At 40.1% G+C, this 27,361-nt stretch overlaps 1 protein-coding gene across 2 annotated transcripts; it reads right to left on the reverse strand.

The window, feature by feature from the left end:
* Positions 1-196: 196 nt before the first annotated feature.
* Positions 197-26,269, reverse strand: LOC123963637 (neuronal migration protein doublecortin-like). 2 transcript variants are annotated; one of them, XM_046040625.1, is made up of 7 exons: positions 26,112-26,269; positions 21,533-21,958; positions 19,080-19,420; positions 9,712-9,814; positions 6,595-6,690; positions 3,291-3,388; positions 197-3,175 (listed from the first exon to the last, which is right to left on the reverse strand). In XM_046040625.1, the coding sequence occupies exons 2-7, from the start codon at positions 21,894-21,896 to the stop codon at positions 3,119-3,121; spliced, it is 1,059 nt and encodes a 352-aa protein (XP_045896581.1). In that variant the 5' UTR covers positions 21,897-21,958; positions 26,112-26,269; the 3' UTR covers positions 197-3,118. The 2 variants fall into 2 exon arrangements, with proteins under 2 accessions (XP_045896581.1, XP_045896580.1); XM_046040624.1 differs by having other exon boundaries at positions 9,706-9,814.
* Positions 26,270-27,361: the final 1,092 nt, after the last annotated feature.

Consider the following 27,361-nt stretch of genomic DNA (forward strand, 5'->3'; position numbering starts at 1 on the left):
TATATCTCAATTGATTCTTCGCATACACTGAGCATTGGCCACTGGTGTTGCACACTTACAACATGCACAGGAACATACATGTGAAATGTGCGTGCAGCGATTTGAGACAAACAATTAGGGTCTAAAATGTGCATATATCTGTGTAGATCAGACTAAAAACAATCAAGAGTTAGTGATAAACTCAAGACCAGAGAGGTGAAATACAACTGTTTTAATTGCAAAAGGATACCGGTTAATACATTGAATGAAGCACTGAAACAAGCCACCGTGACATTGCAGAATACCACTAAAAAGGACATTGTAAATTTCCAAGAAAGAAAAAGTCATTCATTCGATCAGAAAGGCATACATATGAAAGAGAACAGGAAGGGAGCGTATTTACACCATGATAAAGTGTCCTGTAACAAACAGCTGTTAACAAAAGAACAAGCCTTTAATGTTCCATTTACTTTATTTTTTTTATCAAAAGACTGTAATCTAAAAAAAAGGCACCACTGTAGGTGATGAATTCACACCATCCATCTTACATGGTGGCGGGCCAGGTAACACAAGACAACCAACATTTTCTGTTAATGTTTTATATGCTGTAGCACTGCAATAAGCTGTAGAAAAAAAAATAAATCAAACAACATTATTAGCATGTAAGGTTATACAGAACCGATGGTTTGAGAAATGACAACAAATGGGGTTTTTGTACAAAATGGCAGGTATAGTGAGGTGTCCCTGCTGTTGGATTAGCTGATATTATTAGCTTTTGTGCTGGTGTGACAGCACTCCCTGCAGGAGAAAGCACCAGATAGGGTTGTGATTGTTTGTCTTGAGCATTAAGTGGCTGATGAAAACAGCTATTCAAAGCTTATCCAGAGGGTGGACACCGGATCACTCCTAAGACATACAACTTTCAGACGATCACATCATGACAAAGAACTGCATGGAAAATTCAGTTTTAGTTCATTTATTTTTACGCTATTGGGTATAAAAAGGCAATTCCTACACACACAAAAAAACAAAAAAAAAAAAAAAACACAGATGTGTAACTATTCTTGAATCCGAATGCATAGATATTAATCTAAAAGGATGCTACTATACATGTGCAGCACTTTTTATTTATTTTTTTTTCCAATAGAGAAATGAATTATGGTCACGCATCGTAATGCTGGCAAGTAGACAGTAATGTGTCTGTTGCTGTGATAAATAAGTAGCTCCCTGCTTTGTGCTTCAGTGTTGTCCAATTCAGCGATTCTCAGGCTTGATTCCCTGCAGAAATCTGAGAAAACCCTTTTCAGTAGATTAGTAAGACATACGATGCAAATCGTGACAATAGAAAAACTAAATATGGCCATAGAAAGTTGCACACAGAGGCTTGAAAAAAAGTACTAGTGTTTAGAGCTCATGTGAGCAAGTTAAAATTTGAAAAAAAACCCACAAACAAATATCCTAGACAAGTACCCTTGATATAAATTAATACACTTTATAAAAATTTAAAACCCACACATAGATTTAGACAACCGTTGCGTTATTAATCTCCCCTGTATTCTGAGAACTATGATGAGCCATGCAAAATACGAGAAAGCCCACTACTTTTTAGTGCCCCGATAAAACTAATTGCTTCAGATGAGCTTGATTTCATCTTGACATTATTTTGATGCATTAAAAGTAACATGCATAAATCTCCAGGTGTGCTTCCTCCAGAATATTAAAAGAATTTTACAACTGATAAACATTACATATTTTCCCCTTTCTATAATTCTTGGTCTAAAAATCATACTTTGGCTTTGAGACCTTTATTTATTTATTTATTTATTTATTTATCTATCTTTGAATTTCACACATTTTACGATAAAACGTCACCACTAGTTGTGTTAAGTGATAAACCGGCTTAAAAGGGAATTATTTAGACCTGGTCAATGAAAACTGTATAGTGAATGTTTTGGCTTTTATGGGAAAAAAGGGCCTAATCCTTTGGTTGTTTTTATGTACCTTTAGGTCCTTCAAATCAACTTTTTTCCCCCCAAAGTTTCATAATCATTCATCAATATCATGCACTGCAGTTTGTGAAAATCTAAAACACAGAGGGTATATACCATGTATAGCCTACGGTCTATGTAGAGGGTCAAAATAGATGAAACACCCATATAAAGACTTCACTGAGGGCTGTGCGGGATGCTTTTTCTTACATGGTCATTTCCTTGTGCCTGATTAGACAAGATGGATGCCAATTACAGCCAACATAAGGATTTTGAGGCCTCCATGGTTATAGTGGTTTGAATGTGTCATTTTAAAGACTGTTTTAAAATCTCTCGTACATTTATAGTCAGTTGAAAAAATGGATTCTCATTAAGGAGGTGTTGGCTTCGGACCAATAATCCTCTTCAGTCAGGACCTGCATCCCACACATCCTCACCCTCTGTGGTGGGACTTCATTTTGGTTCTTCTTTTACTTTGACCATACCCTGTATCATGTTGAGCAAATGTTAGACAGACATTGTAGTGAAGTTATGGAAGCACAGCAATGGACACTGAGCAGAGATGTTATGATGGGTAGCTATACACAGTATTTACAGCGGGTTAGAAGGACTTTATCTGGCTTTGCAGATTTCCTCTGACAAGGAACCATTACCTTTCATACCTTTAACCGTAGGGCAGAAAGACAGGAGGACATGGAGGAACGTCACGAATACAAGTGATACAAAAGTTGAGTCAGCTCTGACTAACTCCCCTAAAAATGTCCATTTGCTGCTTGGAATTCTGTGACTGAAATATTGAAGTCAGAGTGCATCCTTTAACAAAATGTGTGAGACCAAAGTGAAATTTTAACACCGTGAGATCTGCTGGTCAGTGAACTGTGTGCCCTTTTGAGGAACAGTGCCTAACCTCAACACAGAAACATACATGTTAACATTAGTGAGTTGATCGTTATAATGTGGTCGAAACTGAAAAAGGTTTTTGTAATTCTCAAGCAGCAAATGGTGTCATAGCCCTGGTGGCTAAGGCCTTAAAAAGAGACAAAGAGCGGTTCTCCTCGACAACAGGTGGCACTGTGAGTGAAGGTGGAAAGCAGCAGAGGTATAAAAACTTCTCTGTTTCAGGCCAAAAAGGAGGCAGGTTGCAGGAGAGTCTACATCGATTCGCCGAGAGAATCGTCATCATCCAGAGATAAGGGTAGGTAGAGATCCTGCAAACACAGGAGCAAAATCACATGCGTAAATTCACAGTTTGGAGCAAAAAATGATGGGTCGTGAGACAAAAGTGAAAAATGACAGGTCAGGAGAGGGAGGAGTTCCGGGTACCTTCTGCTTGTTATTGAGGCCTGGACTGTTGGGGCTGGAGGTGGGGGAATGCTTGGAAATCGGGGTGGAGAGCTGGCTGCTGGAGCCCGTCCCGTTGGCTGCGAGAGCCCAGACATCAGCGGCGAGGAGAGGGAAAGAGGGAGGGATAAGGGAGGAGGAGGGGAGGAAAAAAAAAAAAAAAAATAGAGTCCAATAGTAGTGTGGATTAGAAAGTGTGCAATAGAGACCTGAACCTCTTTCCTTGGCTCTGGAGAAAAGTCATTCCTGAACTGTGGCCTCATTTGGCTACAGCGCAGAGGGACACCGTTGGTCCAGGTTTAGGTGGCTGACAAGCTCTCAGTTTGTTAGATGGCATTTTATTCACTCGCTCTGCGTCCAGCCACGTTGCTAGGATTCCCTCTGTGTGGAACATTGTGTTTATGTCTAAGAGCGGTGTGATGTGATGTAGTTGTGTTGGTTAAGTGGTTTAAAAGAGTTTTTTGTCTATAAAGAGATGAAAAGAATTCTGAAGACTATGAGCCAGATGGCCAGTGTAAATTTGAGCCAGTGAGTGGTGAAAATACACTGCAGATAAAGCTTCACTGTTAACCAACTTAATGCCACTGGCATCATTTAACCTCTCCAGATAAACAGACTTTAAACACTTTCAAAATGGACAATCCTGAAAACACACGTCCTGTTATCTTGGAATCTTAAAATCAGTATATCTAAACATGAGCAGCTCTCCCACACATACTGAATAGAGAGTGCAGCTGTTTTATTTAGCGACCAAACATTCAGCTGTAGCAGAGGCAGAGTTACCTTTTGTCTATAAACAGCAAGGTTGCCCCCACAGTTCAGGTTTTGTCTCTGGATTTCTACATTTGAGAGATGTAGTCATCCTCTGTAGAAAACGAATTCCAGTGTGGTTATGTTAAACTGAAGATCACTGTTTCTTTGTGGGCTTCGGTCCCAGGACCATGCCAAACACACTTTCAGTGCATTCAACTCCTCAAACCCAATGCACCCTAATACAAGTTCTTTTTTAGATGCCCCAGGCTGAAGAGAGTGCTGGTAAGTAGGCTAACTGCTCTGTAAATTAGACATTTTTTAGACTTATTACAACCTGATGGAGAAGCACATGCACACTTATTGTTGAGCTGTTGGCCAATAAGAGGCTCCATACCAGCTATCAACCAATCAGAGGCACGAGAAGCCTTGAGACAGATGGCAACGTTTATAATTTTTCTTGTTCAATTATAATTTCACAGTAAAGTGCTTTAGCTACGTACAATTTCAAAAATACAAGATACACAGATTAATCCCTGAATCAGACCAGATCTCTCAGATATAAAATGGTGCTTCCATTCATTTTTTCTTTTCCTGTATAGGGTATCCTACATGCCAGGAAATGTTTAACTGAACAATGCACTAAATGGATAAATACACTTGTCTTTATACGGTTCTTTTATTTTTATGGCTTATGTTAAGTCACTGAAAAATATATAAGATCTAAAAAAGATTTATTTTAGCCTCACAGCAATAGGAGCATGAGGAGAAGAATAATATGCACATACTAAAATGTAACCTTTCATCCTTGCAGACCCAAAAAAAGAAAATGAGGAGAAATCCTATTCTTCTGGTAGAGAAGATTCTGGTAAACACTTTTTGAATAATTGAAAACACTCATCACCATTATTACAAGTAGTAATCCCAGTTAACATAGGCAAGTCACATACGTTCCCTCTGCTATGACCCCCATTACCACCCTGCTGACCTCTCGGGTATTACAGAGGTGGTTAATGCTCATGAGTTTACTGCCTCCCCAACATGTCCGCCAACCTGCAATCTGCTGTCTTTAAGGCCAGACACCCACCCCCAATCAGTGATCAATAAAATATTCAACACTGCTGAAGGACTGAGGGAACCCGCAGGGCTGGAGATCCCAACGCCCCCACCACCTATTGTGTAAATGGTGTGAAACATGAAGTGTGGACTACACTGCCTGACACGGCCAACTCAGCATCAACTCATTTTTCCTGCAGGGGATTGAACAACTCACCCACTCTGACTTTCCACTGTTGGAGACACGCGGTCACTTGCTCATCTTTCAACAGGCTTTAAGAAGACATAGCAAAACTTCTATGTGGGTATGCCATCACGGTATAAAGCTATAATCAGTAGAATTAAATTCTAACACTTAAATAATTTGAATAGGTTATGACTGATTCCATATTTTTAGGAGTGATTTGTTTTTCTTCAGTGTTTGTAGTTTACACGAAAGCTGTCAAAAGAAAACAGCTTGTTTTTCCTCAAGCCTGCAGCCAATCAGATTTCATGGCACCAACTGTTCAGCCGACTAATGGTGCAGCTATACAAACTCAGAAAGCAGTGAAACAAAGAGTTAGAGGACTGTTTCCAAGTGTTAAAAGCTTTTGTTAACATGAAAGATTCAAGCTATTATGTTCTATTGCCTCCTGGATATTATTAAACGTTAAAATTCCTGATTGTCAAACAAACAGCTTTCAGCTGTTTATACTGTCTTTGTTTACTTTTCATGTTTTATTCATGGCTTTTAAAAAGAAGAATCTGCATTGGCAACACTAAACTAAATCTCATCAGATTCAGTAAAACAAACAAAGGCTGGGTTTTTACTGTCCCCAATCTCAAGTATTAGAGGGATTTTATGGAGGTGTTCCAGTGAGATTAAGGAGCTGATGCTGGACCCCCCAGTACAAACAGTCCAGCTCTCAAAGCACAACCAGGCAACACAGAGGAACCAGGATTTTAACTCCTTATCTGCCTTTTATCAAATTCCAGACACCAAAAATGCAAATTATAAAATAAATTACAAAAATGTATTATCTTATAAGTACCTCTTTAAACTTCATACTGTGAACTTTTGCACATTCCCTGGTAAACATGCATACATATTTTTAAATAAAAAATCTTTCATCTTTCTTTATATTTTCCACTTACTATGTTTATTGTTATGCACCAATATACCAAAGCAATTTCCGTGTGTAAACCTACTTGGAAATAATTCTGATTCTGAAATGTGCATATTGGATGCAAGCATGTATAGATGTATTTCTAACAATCTTCCATCACACACTATTGATCCCTTCGACCTTAATCCCTTCGGATTAAGGTCAAAGGTCAAGGTCAGCACCGCTAGATCTGATTGGGGTTTTGTGTCTTGCAACACAACCCCAGAAGCTGATCACTTTGTCCCTCTGCTGTCATATTGCAACAAGGCGAGGTCAGTTTCTGCTGTACTTTAAAACAGGGATGTGCTACAGTGTAGGGGAGATAATGGGCTCACTTGATTCAGCAGGAGACTTGCTGCGCCTGATTGGACCAGGACTCTTTGCAGAACCACGCTGAGGAGCTTTATTGGGTCCCTTCATCACCCTGCATTCTGTGGAAAGAGGAGAGAGAAATAATTACTTTTTCCCCCGAAACTGAATGGGGCAGTTCTGTCCAAAATTAGTTTAAAGTTAATCAGAAAGTCTGAAATGAATTTAAAAATAATACAACAAAAATAGCCCAAGCTCTGCCCAGACACCACATGGCTAGATAATGAGTGGCTGCATGGTGAAATTTTGATTGATGGAAATAAAATGTAGAAGAAATGGTGAAGCATTCAATGCTCTGGCCTGATCACAGCCTTGGTGCACAAGAACACATACACATTTATTCATTTAGCTGACGCTTTTATCCAAAGTGACTTACAATTGCCCCCCCCACACACACACACTAGTCAGCAAGGCAGCTGCTGTGAATTGACAGGAAGTAAATTATAATTTTCTTATATCATTATTATATTAATTTGACTCTACACACAGCCCTTTAACTTTGTAGCTTGCCTCATTTTTCCAAATTGCGTTGTGTGTCAGTCTATTTACCTAAATTTGCAAATCAAATGCTAAATGGCTATAACTTCCTGATGACACTGTTGTTTCCCTTTTGTCCAAGTATTATGGGTTCTAACAACACACAATGCATGGAACACCCAGTTTCTTGCAGGCCCACAGCACAAGTATGATAAGGAAGACAGAAATACGCTGGACTAAAGCAAAAAATAGCTACAACATGGATGACGAAACAACTCCACCTGTACTATCAAGAATTTCACACCAGAAGCACAAAACCTTTTCTAATGGACAGTGAAGGCCACATTGTGCACAGATCTGTCAACACAAATGGATTATTTTGATGCGCTTTGGGGTATTTTTTGGTGTTAAACCTGCTGAAGCAAGACAATTAGCAGTAGGTTGGTAGGACTCTAGACTTTAATATGTGGTTATTATTATTATAATAGTTAAATAGACCCCATAATCCCAACCAAATGAATACCCAGCCCCAAACTAGTTCGATTGCCATGTTTTTACACCTGGATTTACTGGCTGTTTTTCAAGCGTGGTATCCGTTGCTTGTGAATTCATGTAAATGCATAGCAGTGTGGTTATGGAAATCATATCGAAATGTATGCAGTATATTCTGGGTCACTGTATTAATCAGGGTAGACAGACTCCAGACATTGCTACTCCTCCCTCTGCATCTTCCACTCTGTACTGTCAGGCTCTCTCTTTCCTCCCCCTCCCTCCTCTCTTCTACTTTTGATGCTAATTATACTATCTGTCCTCCCTCCGTCTCCCGGGATCGCACCATGTCTGTCTTCTCTCGCTTAACCTTCACACACTGCTAGATACAGACTTACACTCACGTGCTATTGTTTGCAAGGTGTGCCACCGTGCCTTTGACAATGCTTCAGACTGGCAGCTTGTCTGGTCTACTCAGTGGTCTCAAAATAGCCTTTAGTCCATCTACACCGATTCCCTCGCTGCATAAACAAGAGCTGCAGGTACGCGTGCGATCCCCTCTGTCTGCATGTCCATCTGCATAGACCTTCTTTAAACATGAGTGTGAAAAATAACCACAAGGGATTTAAATCTATTTTTATCCTGCCAAACCAAGCATAAAAAGCAATAACTGCATGAGTAGTTGAAAAGAGAAGCATAGATTCAGTCCATCTCCAGCCCAGACAAAAGTATAGAGGGAACATTTCTTTGCATGTGTGTCTGATGTTTGCATATATAGAATCAAAGGCGATTATTATTTGTCATCTTTGGAAGGATAACTGCCTTCCAAAAAAAAATGATTTGATTATAAATCATCCAGAGTGATCTGTGTTAGGGGGTGAGGAAAGGAAAGGACCCAGATCATTAGAAATTAACTGGCATCTCCATCCTACCAAGATTTGAGAAGGAACTGAGGGGAGGAGAAGGGATGACGGGAACATAATGACAAATCAGCCCTTCGTTGATTGCAGAGTTAAGATTAAGAGACTTTTAGAGAGAAAAGATACTGAATGTTTCGAGGAGGGGACATCAGGTGGAAGTGGGTTGTTAAAAATAGGGTTTTTCGGTCTGTGGGGAGCAGAGAGACTCTGTGAGAGGACTGGTTTTACATTTTCTCTCCTCGACTTCTCAGCAGTATCAGCACCAACAGATCAGCTGGCCTAAACCTGTCACCGGACAGATTAATGGCTCCTCTTCTTCTCTACCTTTTCCTACCCCTGCTGCTGGCTGCCGATAACAGACTTCCCTCTTGACTCCATCTCTTTCCATGCCTCCCTCTCACATACATAATTTTCTCCTCAATATAAACAAGCACAGAGCTTTGTATGTTAACATCTTTTACAGAACAAATCCATTATGAGAAGTCTAAAGAGTCCCTAATGGACACTGGTATATCAAATGACACCCAGTGAACTACTTAGCTCTCACTCTACATGGATCTTTCCCTCTCACACACACACACACACACACACACACACGTATACCAGGAACATTATGTTCAACTGAATGTTAATTGCGCAAGTGTCCTTCTGTATCTTATCAGGTTCATCTCACAATATTATGTTTACAAAACAGATGGGATTTCACAGCAATACAGGAAACCTAACCCTCTGCAACAGCACCAATTTAAATCTCATGACAAAACCATAACAATGTATACATTTCACTTGCTGTACGATTTGCACTTTCAGTGACTCAATAAAAGCACTAGTGAGATACCTCAAATTCAAAGTGCAAAATATAAATTCCACTGGATGCCTTCCAGTAACTGCTGTTGTATATACAATGTAACAGACTTGTTTAAATTAAATGCAGACAAACAGTGCAAAAGCTGTACAAAGTGTGTTTTAATGTATATGGACATATTTGTGGGTGTTTGCTCATATGAGTTTCATTAATCTTTTCACAGCTACTATGTTTTACTGTATTTAGGTCAATAATGCTGCATAATGAGTTTACCATGGTTTTACAATAATGTTGCACAAAGCTGATGAACTGTTCAGCGTCATGGCTGATAAAATAAAATGCTGCATGTACAGCAAATATACAGCTACTGGCCTATCCAGACTTACGCTCACCGTTATCATCCAGAGAGAAGTCATCCTGGGCGTAGCGGAATTTCTCAGGTCCACATGCAATGAAGACATCGTCATCACCAAAGAAATCTTGAAGGCAGGTAACCTGTGAAGCAAGAAGCCAGAAAACTTGAGACCCTTAATCTGGAATCAGCTGGTATCATGATAAGACTAAGACGCACACACTAGTGGCTCTGAGGCTTTGAGCTACATGCTAACAACATCATGCCAACATGCTCACTATGATTATGCTAATAAGCATGTATAATGTTTACCATATTCACCATCTTAGCATGCCAACAATTATAAATTAGCAATAAAATCAAGTACAGCTGAGGCTATACTATATAATTTTGGCCTGATCATGACATTATATTACCAAAGTTATAACTTAACCTATCCTAAGGGGAACATGAATGTTTGGATCAAATTTAATGACAGTTCATAGTTTGAGATATTTCACTAAAAACCACAAATATGATTGATAGACACACACACACACACACACACACACAGCCTAGTGACAGTAAAAGTAAGGTCTTCCTCGTCTGTCAGCTAAAGGATTTAGACAGCCTCAGAGTGTAGAAGGCCACCTTTGTGTTTTACTTGTCATGTTAACATGCCTTTGGCTACAGTAGGTGCAATATCAAAACACACACATGCACAGCACAAAACAGCCCAAACAGAGTATAATGTTACACCTTTGCTATAATGTTTAAATGATTCAACTTCCTTCCCCTGGGTCTTTTTACTCTAGAGCAGCTGTTGACACAATATGGCCTTAGTGGACAGATGTCTTTGGGCCACACCTTCTCCTCTGCTCTCCATTATACAGGCCCCCTTACCAGCTCAGGCACGCCTATTAAAGCCATTCAAGCTAAAAGCTGTGTTTCCCTTTGGTTGTTTTTGTTCCTCCCCCGACGCATATGAGATTTGCTACAAAGCATCTCAACCTCATTTTCCTTTTGTTTGCTTTTCGACACCAGTTGAAATTTGTTCTTTTTCACTTGAATTATTGGATTAAGACATACAAGTGAACTACAGAAAACTCATTCTGGCTTTATTCACTGGGCTAAATTTGGTGCCAACTGTCTGAAAACACAAGAGTCACTGACACTCTCTGCTGGGCTCGTTGAGGTCCATGGCCTGAAAGATTACCCTGTATTGGGACATTTGCCAAGATGCATCATGGTTTCCTTTGTGATACACATCCAAACTATGAGCTGCAGATAATTTGGGAACACCCCACCCAGGCAGCTGCCATGTTGATTCTCTATCCTGTTAGACAAGCTAAAAAAGTGTGTGGTGGTGACGACTCGCTGGCGAGGCATCCAACAGCTGTACCATCTCTGTGTCCCACAAGATTCCCAGGATACAGGCCAAGCAGATCCCTGGTGAGGTACGAGATGGCACTTTGACTCCGGGGATCAAAATCTAATTGGCTTTTCAGCCAGTGCTAATTTACAGTCTGCAAATCTGGGTTTTCTTGTGTTCATTATCAAGAGATTAGATAAATGTTACTTTCATTAGATTAAACTCTTGTGTTGCACAAGGGCACCTGACAGTTAAGCATAAGAGGTGCTCTTTTTCCCCCTAAGGCCAGTGGGTGGAGAAGAGATGGAAATGGGTTGGAATGGGGCAGGAGGGTAGAGGCTAGTCCATGTTTTAATAGCTTTAAGAACAGAGCTGATTATAAAGGATAAAGTGTTTATCCAACAGACTCCAAACTTAATCTCTCTTTACAGAATCTCCATTCAAAATGAAGATTCTGTCCTTTTCTGACTGCGCAGTCGGTCCACTCACCAATCTAAGAGGAGATTCTATATAAATACCAAAAGATGTTATGTGCCATTTCAACTTTAAAATTTTGATTTTTGCAAAGGAACCAATATTGTTGGTAGATGAATCCAAAAATGACACTTATACTTTCAACTGCAATGACTCAGAAAAAAAAAAATAAAAATCTAAAAGCAGGGTGAAAATAAACAACAACAAAACAAAAACCATTGAATCCTTCTAAGCAATTCTACTAATCCTATTCCCTACAGGGATCACTAAGATCAACATTATCTGTGCCGTTACAGTGTAGATCTTTGACCAGGTCTCTTTGCATCATTAAGCCCACAAATAATTCATGTACAGTGTGCATCAAATGTCCCGCAGACAATCAATCACTAAAACCTGGCCAGCATGTGCACTACCTTTTGATTAAGTCATTTGTCCCCCCCGCATCATGCGTTAATAGTTACTGTAAAACTTGGTGAATTTTGGCCTAACATCCGTCTACAGTTGATAGGAATGTTGTGAAAAACCGCTCTGCTTTGCATGGGATCAAATCAAATTTAAAATGTCAGAGTCCCTTTGAAACATTGCTGCAGTGAGGGAAGGGCAGGCCAGCTTGGGGACATTTGGATGTGGGTAAAGAAGCAGCATCCTCTTGCAATTTGAAAAGGTCAGCCAACTGCATCAATGCAACCCACCTGGCAAAAGAGAAGAGGAGAAACAACTGCAAGGACATGTCGTCATTCAACCTAAAGACAATCTAAAAGGCCTGTCATACTGGATAGTATGACATCAGAGTCCGTGTGTATATATCCATTTGTTTTTACTGGAAGAAGTCAGGTGGGGTTTTCTGAAGAACTGGCTCCTTCCAGACTCCAGGTGCCCACCACCCTCTGTCCCATCAAGCCCATCCCTAATCTCTGCCTCACCAGCTGTCAGGACCACATGACCCCCCGAAAACCACCAACACCACCAGAAGCTATGCAGGGATCCACAAACTACAGCAACTGAATTATTCAGAGTTCCTTTAGCCTGACTGGCCAATGGTCCACAGGCCGCAGACATTTCATTAAGTTATGGTGGTCAAGAGGCAAATACAGAAATTAAGGGCTCTATAATTCTGAACTTCCTGTTGAGAAGAGATTGGGCCACAAGTTAGTGCAGTTTCTATAGTTTCTCTCAGTCATGCTTAATGAGAAGTTTTTGCATTTCAGTATTTTGTTCTAGAACACATCTAGGAAATACCTCTGATGTGATGTTTCACCTTTTATATATGATTCATTCATCCAAACACAAGGTAGCAAGCTATTTGAGACACCACAACCAATAGCATCACAATATAATAAATGCACCATACGATACAAATTTTCTCCAGTATCAAAAAACATTCATGCATGTTGTAAATAACAGCAAAACAAATAACCGATATCCCCCTCCTCTGCTTGCAGTAAGGTAATATTTCACTATGAATCTGAAAAGTCTTATCGGGACAGCATTTGTAGTACCACAACCAGTTTGAAAAATAATCCGGGCTAAACAGTGCCTTAAAGTGTTCGGTCTAATATATATTCTTGTGAAGGCAATCAGTGTAATTCAGGTGCATCTCAAATTGTTTAAAACAACCAATGCCAACCTATTAAAACAAAAATAATTCGAGATCTTAGGTCAATAATGGTCGCACAGCAGTTCCTTGCCAAAGCTTTTGTGTGAGGCAACAGGAAACATATCCAAACGGAGCACATGCATCTTTTGTCTTCTACAAGCAGCTGCTTGTCTTCAGCTCATCCTTTCAGCACAATAGTTAGAGCAATAAGGAGTGAACGACTGATGATTCTCCAGTTCCAGTAGCTGTCTCATTCTCATACTCCACACAGCCATGTTAATTGATCTCTGAGCACATGTAAAGCTATTTAATGTTGCATTATACCGTTTTGATTCTCTGTCGCGACCTGTGTTGCTCATCTAATCAGTACTTCTGATGAACTGCGAGGACGTCCTACTGGCATTAACGACTCAGACAAATGCTCAGTAAAGACAGAATAGAGGAGCATTCTTAGATCTGTTTATGAAGGTTTCCTTCTGCCTCCGTACAAATCAGCTGGAAAAAGTCATAAAATTAAGACAGTGGCTTTGCAAGGGAGTACACTGCAGTATTTTCTATTTTGCTGTGCTCTCTTTGTGTTAGTAGAGGATATGACTCTGGGGATGACATGAGTTTAAAAAGGTAGAGTATTTATCTAAACATAAAGGGAAAAACAAATATCAGTGTTTTATTTGCAGTCTTAGGATTACTGAGCTATGTGAGAGAGGTGAAGTATAAAAAAAAGATCAGGCTGAAAAACAGCCAGTAAAGACCTTGCTTTGCAACCCATGAGAAAACTCCCACACCATTTCCTTCACTGTAGACACAGAGACCTGATCAATATTAGTGCCTCTGCATTGAGTGGAATATTCCTCCAAAGTATACACTGGGTCTCCATTTTGTCCATATCAACTGGAGTGTTTCACAGACAATAGCTTTAAAATCATCTCAGGTTGTCTGCTTTTGCAGCATCAGCTCAGCTGATGAACATAATATAGGACATAAATCAAATCCAGTCGATCAAAGTATAAAGAAAGACAATATTTCATCGATCTGCAAATCTCTATGCAGTGATTTGTCCCAGTCAATGATGATGATTATTATTGTGAGTTGTTTTTCTGACCCGTCTGTGACCTTGGTGGACTGGCACAGTGTCTGTGTGCTACTGTAGGTGCTCCGGATGCATTTGGAGCACAGATGAGCCAGATAGGCAACAATATCTGCACAGTCATGGGGAGCAGCTGGGGCCTGATGTTGTTTTAACCCCACCCCTCCCTAACCCCGAGGAAGTAGGCTTTCCATTTGGCTGACTGATGTGGCCTTAGCATTATTAAATTGCGCTTCCTCATCTTTCCCCCCAGGTCATGCTCACTTGTTGATGTGGTCCTCGTGCCCCCGTTCCTGCACGAGCTGTGAGGAGCACAGAGGACGCATGTAGACTCCCACGCTTGCTTGAGCTGCTTCATCTTGGGGACCGCGCCCCTCTGTGTCCGACTGTCTGTCCTGGTATAACAGTGTGTGTGTGTGTGTGTGTGTGTGTGTGTGTGTGTGTGTGTGTGTGTGTGTGTTGGGAGGGGGGGGTGGGGTGGCTGCAGTGAGCTGTGCTGATGGGTGAGGAACAGAGAGCAAGAAGGTAAGACCCAATGTAAAGAGCACACTCAGCGTATTACAACCATTGTCACAAACTGAATCCATCACAGCGGAGCTTATTGCCATGACAACTGCTTCTGCAGCATGGCAAAGAGCAGGCAGACTGCAAGAGCACTGATAACCACAGAAAAGCAGGCTTTTCATCCCTATTACTGGATGTATTTTAGTCGTTAAGAAGTCCTGATGCCCCATGCCTGTATCCATATTCTATTCAATGAACAACTGCTTAGCAGGAGTTATTAACTTTTAAAGCAAATTGGAATCTTTTGTTCTCTGACAATAACAGTGTGACCTTGTGCCTTAAGCATCCATTTCTTTTCTTCTGTGGCTCTTTGTTGACAAATCAATTTTTTAAAAAAACTTCAATTACAACCTTAACTCTAAACTGGGTCAGAATAATGGGCACTCAAATCCGCTGAAGAGCCCTCTGCAATGCTGCAGACTGTAAAATTGCACAGCAACACAATGCAACTTCAACATGGATTTGGCAAGTCAGAACTATTCTCCTTTGCAGACACCTCTATCAAAAAGGAATGAATACAAAATGGCTGCCAGCAATTAAATAAACTCTCTGATTTAATGTAGCCTTTAGAAGCAGTGAGAGCAAATCAAGCAATATGCTTTTTTTTTCTTTTTAGGGGAATAATTATTACCCATCAGCAAAAAAATAAAATTATCCTAATTTGCTCTTAGAATGGAAAATTACTCCTGAATCCACTGGCCCCACCCTTCCCGACTGAAGTGAATAGCACCAGCATTTGAGGGGAAAAATGGGAGTGATTTTGTTCACAACACTGACAAAGAGAGGAGGGAAGGCTGTCTACATAGCACCAAAGTAAAGAGGAACATCGAGTGTGAAAAGTAGTCAAAAATGCTAAAAAAAAAAAAAAAAAAAAGAAAGAAAAAAACCACACCCCGAATCACCTTTTATCCTAAACTGATCCATAAAAATATACATGCACACGCCATAAGCCCATCATGTTTCCAACTCTCACCCAATTATGTATACACAGGTTAAAAAAATTTAAATAAAAAAAAAATAAAAAAACACATTTTTTAACCAAAGGCTTGCATTGATAGTAAACTCTCACACCCACTACAGGATGTGGTATCTGACAGACCAGTCCACACCAGCTGGGCTCTCTTTGTGCCTGGGATGTGGTCTCCTAGCAACCGGTCCCAGCAGCTATCGCAATGGAATGGGAAGAGGAGGATCGGCGCAGAGTCAGGGAGGGGCGGGCACTGCATCAATATTGCTTCTACCATATCACCTCCACCACAGAGCAGCTGCAGTGTGCCTCTCCACACAAAGACACTGCAATAATGTGTGCAGCATTTCTCACATTTCTTTGCAACGCAATGAAACTGGGAGTCCCTGGCACAAGTCAACGGACACTAATCATGGAATAATTAATCTATATCTACAGCAATGACAACAGAATCAATATGCTCAGATTGGGATAGCTCCCATATGGTGGCTATTAAATTCATTTTGTGGAAACACATCATCATTAAACATGCATGGCAAAATCATCCTTAGCAATAAGAAGAGGAACCAAGCCTAACCACAGGCCAACCACAAAAGATAAAAAACACGATCATTTGATTACTATATCCAAACATCTTAGCAAGTGTTTCTGTAGGAAAACCCGTATAAGACCTTGGGCAGCCAGACTGCACCCCTGGGGAGAGAGCATTAAAATCAAATTCCCCCATCTATCATTTCAGTGCACCTCCCCTCCTCCAAGCTACATGTGATTCAGGCTTTATTAATACAGAGTAAAAACATGAAGAAGTACAACACCTAAAGGAGCACAGCAGGACACGATCCCCAGTCCATCTGTAATGAATAATACAGGGAAAAGGTCCCCACAGGAGAATTAGCAAACATTTAACCATATCAAAGAGAGGACTGAGGAACAGATGTCCATGTTCATATCCACACATGCTTTTACGCTCGCTCCACATTCCCGCCTTTGTTAATTAACTGCGATTCACAACAGTCTGGAAAGCACCGGGATTTGATCTGTAAAGTCAAATATATATTTGAGGGTGTGAGTTTTGAAAGGATCAATAGATCAGTACCTGTCTTTATCTGCAAGATACATTTCTTCATGGTTGTTGAATGCTTTTGTAATAAAAAAGGTCATTCTACTACAGCACAGAAATATATACATGACCTAATCCAGTCTTTTTTGTTACTGCAGTAACTCACATTTTATTTATTACTTTATAAAAGTACCTCACATCTTTATATAAAGCATATAGTAGACCATCCATCTCACAGACCTTTCCACAGGCTTCCAGGTGGGTGACCCTGCATGGTGGCTGTGGCTGTCCCTCAACACTGCCCCAGTAAAGCATGAACATGAATAAATCATGATGTCCTTTTAGCTTTGCCAGTGTGTTGAGAAAACAATAGCCTTCCCCAGGGAGTGACTTTTAGGCAAATTTAAAGCATGTTGTGTGCCACATATGGATTTCGCCATTCTTGTGCTTTTTAAGTAGAAATTACAGCTGTGTCCCAAATCCACTCTACATATTAGTTCTATTCAGTATGTATTCTGTCAATCTTCATGGTAAACTTTTACTAGCCTATACAAAAGTAGTATGAATTTGATGTACAACTTATGGGACTGTTGCCAAGACAATTTTCTAATGACTTCTTCCACAATGTTCAATCTAATTGTGAAAGCTTTTCTTGCCTTTATGCAAGCCCTGTGGCTACAGCTTGATTGGCGCCATTTGCCATCTATGTGGGGAAATGGTAACCTAACTTAACTGGGCAGAAGGCAGAGAGTCAAATAGAAAGTTATGTGATTATCTAGAAATCTCTGAAATAAAAATGGATACTGATGATTGAATTTAGCAGGTAAGAAAGTTAGGGAGCACTACTAACTAGCTAAGTGGGGTAGACCAGCCATAAACCAAATGCATATTAGGATGTGTGTTTCAATATTGAAATAAATAATGTTTGTTTGACGCTGCATTACCTTTAATCTCATAATCTTTGTATATTAAAATACAGGTCTGATGTCAATGCAAGTTTTTACTGCCCACAGCCAGCCAGTGGAAACTAGTGTTTTTTTCTGCATGGTCTTCTCGTGGGGATTCCAGTGCCCTGAATTCAGTTTGGCTACAACACTGAAGGGCCCCTTAACTGAAACCAGAGAATAGTCAAGGTTACTAAAGACACTCTGCCCTGCATTCTGGGGCTTCTATCACGTGACACAAGAAAAGTCTGGATTCAGATGTGCCAGCGTCTTTAATAGATGGACTGTCTTTAGGCCTCTGTGATGACAGGAAGCTGATCATTCTCTTCCACAAATGTTTTACTCCGAACCCAACTAAAACAAATTAAAAGAGCTATATATTCTACCAGCCATATCCAACTTGAATCCTCTCTGCATGGGATTTTTCATTTTCCACAAATATTCGTGCACACAAGAGACGTAACATTGAGGATTCTGAGTTGCCAGAGTAAGTTTACAACCTTCAGTATCCTGGCTGACATTAGTTACACAAAAACCTTTACATATGTTAACATCAAGATTTTTATAAATCCATATCCTTACCGTTTTACTAATATACCAGAATGCACCATCCAAAATAGAACAAAAATAGGGACAAAATAATCAAACAACAATACAGGGCTTGGCTCTTTGTACACTACCATGATAGGTGGAAGAAAGAACTTCCCAGGACTTTTGAGCTTTTCAATGGCAGATCAACTCAAAGTACAAATGGTCTAAATACTAACTCCACAACAAAGGCTGGTGGACAGGACACTAATGACCTGACCACAAGACAGGAAAATATGTTGCCTCAGACTGAAAGTCAGAATAAAGACGGCAGACAATGATGGTCACTGTGTACACAGGTTGTTCTCATGGAAGTTCGAGGTTCTCATGGAATACGGGTGGGAGCGGACAATAACATTGTCCTCTACCTACTGTGTCCATTTTGAAAGTAAATGACATTAAATGAAACCACCGAACATGCAATGTGATTTTTTGCATTTCAAGCAAATAATTTCGTTTCCTGCTATCCTTTGATCCTGATACCTGGCTGGGTGTGGGTGGATGTATGAATGATGAACTGTCCTCAATCCTGACCACGTATTTAGCTATTGTGTAGCTTTGCTTACATGCTCTACTGTGCCACCTTTATTCCAGTTATTTATTGAACAGAGGGCCTTATCTTTTAAACAAATGCAGACAGAAAGAGCTATTGGCAGCTTGGTACATTGGGAGTTTTTCATATGCATATCATGAAGCAATGAACTTTGGTTTGCAGCAGCACATGCCATTGTCTTTACCGGAAAGCATGATGTAAGCTAGGAAATGGCTAAACATACCTGCTTGCCGTCAAGCGTGTAGATCCTCTTGACCACGCCACTTTCAAGTTTAATGGCCTCTGTGATGTCGGTGAGAACCTGCTCGAAGGAATGTGCAGTTTTCTTATTGAGCAGGACACGCACAGCCTTGCGTGGCTTCACGCCGCTGCGCATCACCGTCACAAGCTTGGGTCGAACAAAGTCCTTGGTCTCTCTGGACTCGCCAGCTGCCTTGGCAGCTAAGGACTGCATGTTCTTCTGGCTCGCTGAGGCCTTTACATTCACGGACCAGTTGGGGTTGACATTCTTTGTGTAGTCAACCTTCTTGTAGAAGTTCTCTGATGCACAAACATAGCTTTCCCCTGTCATGTGAAAGAAAAATTGGGTTACTGTGTTGTACCACACTCAGCTATTCAATTCACCTGAGAGTCCCAGGGGCATCTACTCAGAAACATTTGAACCTGCAGTAACTCAAATTGAGATATCAAGACCAGTGGGGGAAACTCAGTCTTCACATCTTTGATTTCATTAAACATTAATCTAATGCCATAACTTAAAAATGACAAAATAGCACAAACTGCAGATGGCGTCAGTTTTGTTTGTGCAAGTTTTGAGGATAGAAACTGTATACAGCTAGGCTGTAACCAGATTGTTTCTGTAGAGACAGGTTGCTATTGACATTTTCCAAATTTTATTTTTGATCCTTGGATCACCACAAACTAAATGCCATTCATCCCTATTGTATTAAGAGAATGGCAGAAGTTTCAGGATTGGATGTCTAAAGACCAAAATTACAGTATCTGGTTGGTTAGATACCAATTAGATTAATTGGGAAAATGTGTGTTGTTTCTGTAAAAATATTTGAAAAAATATTGGCGGTAATCTACAAAATCATCTTGAGGAAGGAGCTAAGATTTTCATGTTAATTTTTATTACACTATTGTATTGTGCTGTAGCTCGCAATTGCATGCCTTGTCTGGTGTTCTGTGAACGTTCTCCCATGAGATCACCGCACAGATCAGTCAACAATACCTGCTTTACAGCACACACTGACAGTAATAGCTATACAGTAGAGACACATCTTCGCTTATTAAAAGATTCACTGTGTTTTGAGTTTAAAACACGCATCCCAGGCTTGGTTAGATTTACATTATAACAACCATCCTTCCAGATATAGCCTGTTGTAGACTGACTGACTTCCTTGTTGGACATTATAGGAGGACTTCAGTCACATAAGGACTAGGCATTCTTTGTTTAAAAGATAAAAGTCAAGAAGTGAAAATATTCAACAGCCTCATTGCAAATGTACTTTCCCCAGACTATCCCATCCTTCTTCCAGTTCTCTAAATAATCTTCCAATGTCACTGTCATTATCATCCTACAGTCTACAGTAGATTGTGTTGTTCTTGCTAAGGCAGGGAGAGGAGTCAAAGTAAAGACAAAATGCAGCAATTTTGACAAAAGGGGTATCCAGAAGGCAACAATTAGGCCAAATGTGGAGAAATTACGGCAAAGACAAAAGGCACAAAACAGGATTACACAGTGCAGAGAGGATTGAGCAATTAATTATATCCCACAAGAGGAAGCACAATGAAATGCCCCCCACCACGCTGCCCCTTCTTTACTGCTCTCACCACACAGACATACACTACTACCATCTTCCATAAGCAACTGAAGAAACAGATGATCATCTCATTTTGAACAAATTAAGCTGCAATTTAGCTTCAAGCTTTACCCCAAGATCACCCTGTCCACCTCGTCCCACTTCTTTAGAAGAATCTCATAAAGTAATGTTGTGTCAGCAAGCGGACAAGGATGTCTGGTGGGGTCTTGAAATTATTCTTGATTGTTGGATGAAAATGAATGAGGATTTGCCAGGGTATAGTTTTGTACAGTGACAAGTATTATCTTGAAAAAATATTTTAATAAAAATTACTTTGTAATCTTACTGTATCTTCATTAAACACCCCATGCACTTAAGATCTTTATGTTGCCGCATCTAGGCAAAGGTTTCACTGAAATATGACTTTTGAAAAAAATCTCATATTTGTTTTGTCTTTGAGAGAAAATACTGCTTTGCATTAAGGACACACATAATAAGAAACATTTTTTAAAACATTTTAAAGAACTTAATAGCCTAACAAAATGTACAATGTGCAAAGAGTTGGGAGTAGACCATGTCACATGTCCAAAGCAACCATTCAGATTAGAAGTCGATACATCATATGAAGAGATTACAGGAGTCTAGACTGAAAAGATAAAACCTAATCTCAGAACTGTTATGCTTCTAAATCTTCTCAGCACAGAAACGGACTTGAAACTGCAGATCACCTTTAACATGGTGACCTATAATGTCTCAAATTGATCTGACAACAGCAGCCCTACTGTGGAATAAAGAAAAAATTATCCAAATGATACCTTATCTCAGAAAGGAGAAGCATAATATCATATACAGTCCTACTAAATATGCTTACCTTCCTCTAGCTCATCCAAGGTTGAGATCTTGCGTGAGCCATCAATAGTGAAGATGAAGCGGACACCCTGTGGCAAGTTGATGTGGTCAGAGAGTGAGCGTGTGAGGTCAGCCAGCAGCGAGTCAAAGGTGCGAAATCGATCGTTGGCCACAGCATACACGATGCCCTTGAAGTAGCGATCTCCGTTGCGGTAGAAGCGCACCTTTTTGGCTTTCTTTTCATTGGTGAGGGCCTGCAGAGTGCGTGTGCGGTAGAAGCTGCAGTGGGCGCTGTGGGTAGGGCTGGGAAGTCCATTCATGCGCCCACCCCGTGGGGTGCGGGATGCCTTGTCTCGCTCGTCAAAATGTCCAAAGTCTAGCTCCATGTTGGCTGAAAGTTGTGATGGCTGTGACAGATGTGTGGCTGTGGTGACCAGCTCCGAAGAGTCTAAGAAAGGAAGGAAAACAACGTATGTAACATATCAAAGTAATAATATTAATACAACATTGTGATTTACTATTTTGGCTTGTTTTAAAAGGCAGAGATCAATTAACCAAACAAAGTCTGATTATCCATATTAATCTCCAGAACATTTCTACACAGTCACCCAAACATTTGTCACTTATTATTCACTATGAGTATTTCGTTTTCCACACATGCATTTTCACTTAATTGCATTTTAAAAGCAGAGATATTTAACATCTGTGATCAGGACGTTACAAACTGAATTCTACAAATTCAATTCAAATTGCAATGATGGTAATGGTTTCATCTGCATATAGGTGGACACAATTTAGTGAGACTAAAGTACTGGTTTTGATTGTCTTGCCTCAAACAGTGACACATCCTGACCACTTCAAGTAACATTGTGTAAGTTTATTATTTAAGTTCATGATTTAGCTTGTGAAACCTGTAGTATCAGAACAAATCCCAGATAACCTTCAGGATAGGGTTTGAGTTCTTGAACTACAATTGTACTGATTCTGAATATTATGGTGCCTCAACCATTTAGTTATTAAAATATCTTTAATATTAAAATTAATCTTTCCAAGGGATCTAGTGAGCGTTCCATCTTCTGCAGATTTGATACACTGTGACAGTGGCACATTTTTAACAAGGACTTCTAATGTCAAACCAGATAAATCCTTTGAATGTTATGTTTAAATAACCTTAAAGCTAGAGTTTTGGCTTAATCAGGAAATTCTAATGATGTAGATTTAGGCATGTAAAAAAAGGATTATACAGGGATGAGATTAAGATGGCTAACAGACTGACTAAATGGCACATGTTAACTGGGTATCATTCAAAAGATCACAAAACATTTTAGGGCTATAATTTTTTTAACTGAAGAAACAGCATGTTAAAAGGTGGAATTATTGTTGCTTTTTCAACACTGAGCCATAATGAATCCATAAATGGCTTGGACCCACACTGCTGTGGAGCAAAATCTACAATTCATGAATTAAGGTGAAATTTCTTGCTTAGTGTAACATTACAGTCCGATGTCTGATCCAATTTTGCTAAAGTACAATATGGGGCATATTTAATGTCCTTAGGGCTGACACCAACCTGGTCAGTTGGTCGATATGATCTTGTATAACCAAATTCTCATTGGTCGGACAATCACTGGTGTTACTTTCATAAGGAGAATAAATAATTAAATAATTTTTGGAGCAGGGGTTACATATGCAGGCCTTGATGTATTTTATGTATTTACAAATAAATGGTTAAACTGCAGGAATTAATTTGCTTGGCAATGCGGTGTAACAGTTAAGACTAGTGCCCATTTAGGCTACAAGGTAGAGTGCTAAAATTATCCTTTGATAGAACATTTGATAACTTGTTGATTATGGGTTTAGACATCTGAAATCAATTAAGCCCCAACATCTCCAGGATCCAACAGAGACACAGTATTAAACGCTATATGTCTGACTCAGGCCAGGATGTGGTTTTCGTCACATTAGAGGCAGCATTTGTCTTTGCTGTTGTTCATATGTCCAGCAGTTAATATGCTGCCATTGTGTCCTGTGTAATAAAAATGCATTTAGTGAGGTGTATGTGGGGGGAAAAAAACAGTAAAGGTGTTGAAAAACAGAAAAAGAGGTGGCAGAACAACCCATACTAGGTTTGGGTGATACAGGTAAATTGAAATTGTAGTACTTGTTGTTGATGTTGGAATACCATTAATCAATATTATTAGTATTCCAACATCTTGAGTATGGGTATTCCATTGTATATTTTTGGGGATTTGAAACCAAGTTATGTGTAAAAGATCAGAGGTCAAAGTCTTGTGATACTGTACACTGGTAGATCCACACTGTTTAGTAAAAATAATGTATTCTCAGAGCAGTGTTTAATATTTAAGTGGAGAAAGTGTTACAGTAAGTGAATTTTAGTGTTATCAGTGCACTTCTACTGAAATTTTAGGTTTCACAGCATTACACCTGGATTTGAAGCTTAGTTGAAACTTTCATCATTTGAAAGACAATGTTAACCCTGTTTTTTAATCTAAAATAGTAGGGATTTGAATGTTACAGGAGACCCAGCTCTTCCTGTTTCTTGGAAATTATGCAAACGATGCATCTGTTCAGCCAGTAAACAGTAAAGCACTTATGCTACTGAATGGACTGTCTCTTCCTCTTAATCTGACACCTGATGACCACAACACAGTTCTTAAAGCCACAAAAACTCACTGAACCATTTGCTTTCAAACTGAACATGATGCACACCCATGAAAAACACCCACCCACATAAAAGAGGAACTTTTGCCAATTAAACAACAAAAGTCCTGCTCCTCTAATATATTTTCATTTTCAATATACTGTTCTTTAAGTAAGTAGCTTAAGTAGTTTGCTGGAGTAGTTTCTCTAGTATTACAAATAAATCCACTGAACCATAGAAAACCTCGAAATGTCAGAATAAGGCAAATATGTCATGTCATGCATGTCACTTGTTTAATTAGCAAGTATTAAGACTTGATAATATTGACTATGGAGGTCACTGGTCTTTGAACACATCTCATCTCTGAGTGGCTTGTTAACACCACATACACTGCATATCGTTTAGGATATGCAGTGTAGTCACCTTTTTCCCCTCTTGGTGATGTTTAATTTGTCGAGTTTACACCATTTTGTGCAAAATCCCAAACAGCTTTGGTCCAGCTTTTCCAATGGGAGGATTTGTTGCTTTTCTCTGTTTTATATCAATGCAAAATGTGAATATCTTTAGGTTGTGGACTGTTGGTCAGACAACACAAGACATGTGGAGAGGTCACCTTGGACACTTCTCACTATTTTCTGATATTTAATCGACCTATTGATGTCAAACCTATCATGCAGTTCTACTTCTAATGAATATTTGACATTAAAAATCTTCGAACCACTGAATTCAAGTCTAACAATTCTCTTTGCTCACTGAATCTTTAACAAGTTGTATTCCTGCATTGTCCTGCACACTTCAATGCCCTACATGGTGCAAAAATGGTAGGGGACCACATGGACAAACGGTGACCATTAAAATAAAACAGAAGGAAACATGCTGCCGCCACCCATCCATTGGTGGGGCCCTCCAATCCCCTGCTAACCCCTGGCTGTGCTGCTGACCTGGGTTTTATGACAGGGACTCTGATAGGGGTGGGACTTCTGTGGAATCACCGAAGCTCCTCAGCTGACAAAGGCCAGGTTTCAAGCCCATCTGCCGCACTAATGGGCAATGCTAACAGTGACCCTTCCCCAGAGGAGCATCAACTAGGACAGTCCATTGTCTCAAAAAGGGGTGCCTGCCTTCAGAATGACATCACTATCACTGCTGCTGCTGCTCCTTGTTGGAGGAGCAGCCAGCTTATTATCCAGCATGAGTCCAGAAAGGCCATCTTCTCAATGGAGGCAATAATGGTGCACTGATTTTTCTCTCAGTCAATTAAAGCTTTTTAGTGTTAAACTACATGCCATCTAGTTTTACATCATGAGTAGGCTTTTTCTCTTCTCATGGTTCAGTCTTTTAACAATAAATAGCAGCCCCAGTAAACACATGCATCCTCGCAAATTAAAACCTGCTCTGAGCATTAAGCAGCACTGCAGTACTGCGCGGTATCATTGTTATCTTTGACTGGTTCTGTGTTCCTGCCTGAGCCACCCACACAACACCCCGGTGACTACACACTCCTGAAAAACCAGCCCTACATTATGACTCTCCAGTCATCTTCTTTAAAGCTGATCTACAGGCAGTAGGCTATCTATCTAGAAAACACCAACGCCACGCAGAGCTAGTTTTACATCACAGTCACAAAAGGAAGAAGAAAGTTTCATGATACTGCACTTCTCATGTATGATGGATGTGTGCAGCCACATGGCAGACAAACAGCGGCACAAAAAGCAAGTTTTTCCTTTAGGAAAAAAAAGGAGGGGGGTGTTGGGTGTGCGCACACCTACTCACAATCCACCTGCTCAAACGCACATCTGAAAAGCCTTAAATAATTTCCTCAAAACAGAAACACCTACAATGTCATCTCAACTTGCCCACTCCAAATTTAAACCAGCCCAATTTAATTTGCCTTTAATCAGTAATGTCTGTGGATAATCCCACCCGGTAGCGGACTCACCTGCGTCGCTGCTTGCGGAGTGAAGGGAGTGGGTGCGTGGGGGAGTGTGTGTGTGAATTTGTGAGTCGATGCTGCAGGATAGCGGCACGCCGTCTCTCCCTTCGCCTTTGTCTGCTTCAGTCTGAGCCGAGCCGCTGCCTGCCTCACTGGCTGAGCCACTGGGTCCTAAAGCCAACGAGCGCCGGACCCGCCCACTGTGGAAATACTAAAGGTACCAGTCAGTGTGGCCTTGGGGCGGAGCTGGCATCAGGCTCACCAAAGGTACATGGACACTAAAGACTTGCCCCAATAAAAGGAGGCTTTTATTTACAATAATGGGTGAAAGATGAAAGACCCTATTAGAGATCTTATGATATTTCTGTGTGAGGAACTTCCTCTTTCTGTCTGTGAAAGTACATTTTCTTTTCTTGAAATTCTCTCTGATTCTGATTTCAGCTCCTGATTTTATGTTCTTATTGCCCTACAAGACTGTGGCTTTCTGTGTGTGTCCCCACAGGTCAAAATCCTCAGAAGTGTGTCCCTTTGAATCAAACCACAGTTTGATGTTTTTGGTCTGGTGGAGTTCTTTGTTGGTAGAAGATAATAGCTTGAATACCACAGTGCTTGTGTTTGACCTTTGTTTCTAGTTCCTTTAAATGAGTGATTAATTGTCAGGGAACCATATTATTTAGTATTTTACTTCTGAAAGTCTATATAGCAAGCCAACATTTAATGACTAAACTTCAGGATTGCTCACGCTCATATCACGGGGAAAGGTGAGACGTAGAGCTTCAGAGATGTCAGTAATGACCTCTGGGCCTCAAAATTGGGCCACGATACAAATGTATAAGGTTCCAGCAATTTCATTTTTGCTCTAATGCTTAAACAAGACTGCCTTTAGGGCAAACAGAAGGTGAAAATTAGTGCACAAAAGGATAGTTTAAGAAGGCAGTCACAATAATTTACTGTTTTACTATTATTTTAATTCCCAGTGGATCTTGTGGATTAAAATCAGAGGCTAAAACAAATGACATCTATAATGAATTACAGTGAAAATAATGTTTTTGGGGGGAGCAAGAAATGTAAGTGAATGCTTGAAATCTGGCTACACAAAAATATTGCAAAAAGTGGCAAGAAATTTAATTTAGGAAGCAGATCTCTTTTGTCTCCGTTATCAACATAGTTGCACATGGGATTTGAATTGCTGAAGGTGTGAGGATACTAAGAAGGGTCAGGTGCAAAGATGGTTTATACTGTGGCAACCATGTTCA

This window comes from Micropterus dolomieu, linkage group LG23, assembly GCF_021292245.1.
Source record: "Micropterus dolomieu isolate WLL.071019.BEF.003 ecotype Adirondacks linkage group LG23, ASM2129224v1, whole genome shotgun sequence".
Classification (NCBI taxonomy): Eukaryota; Metazoa; Chordata; class Actinopteri; order Centrarchiformes; family Centrarchidae; genus Micropterus; species Micropterus dolomieu.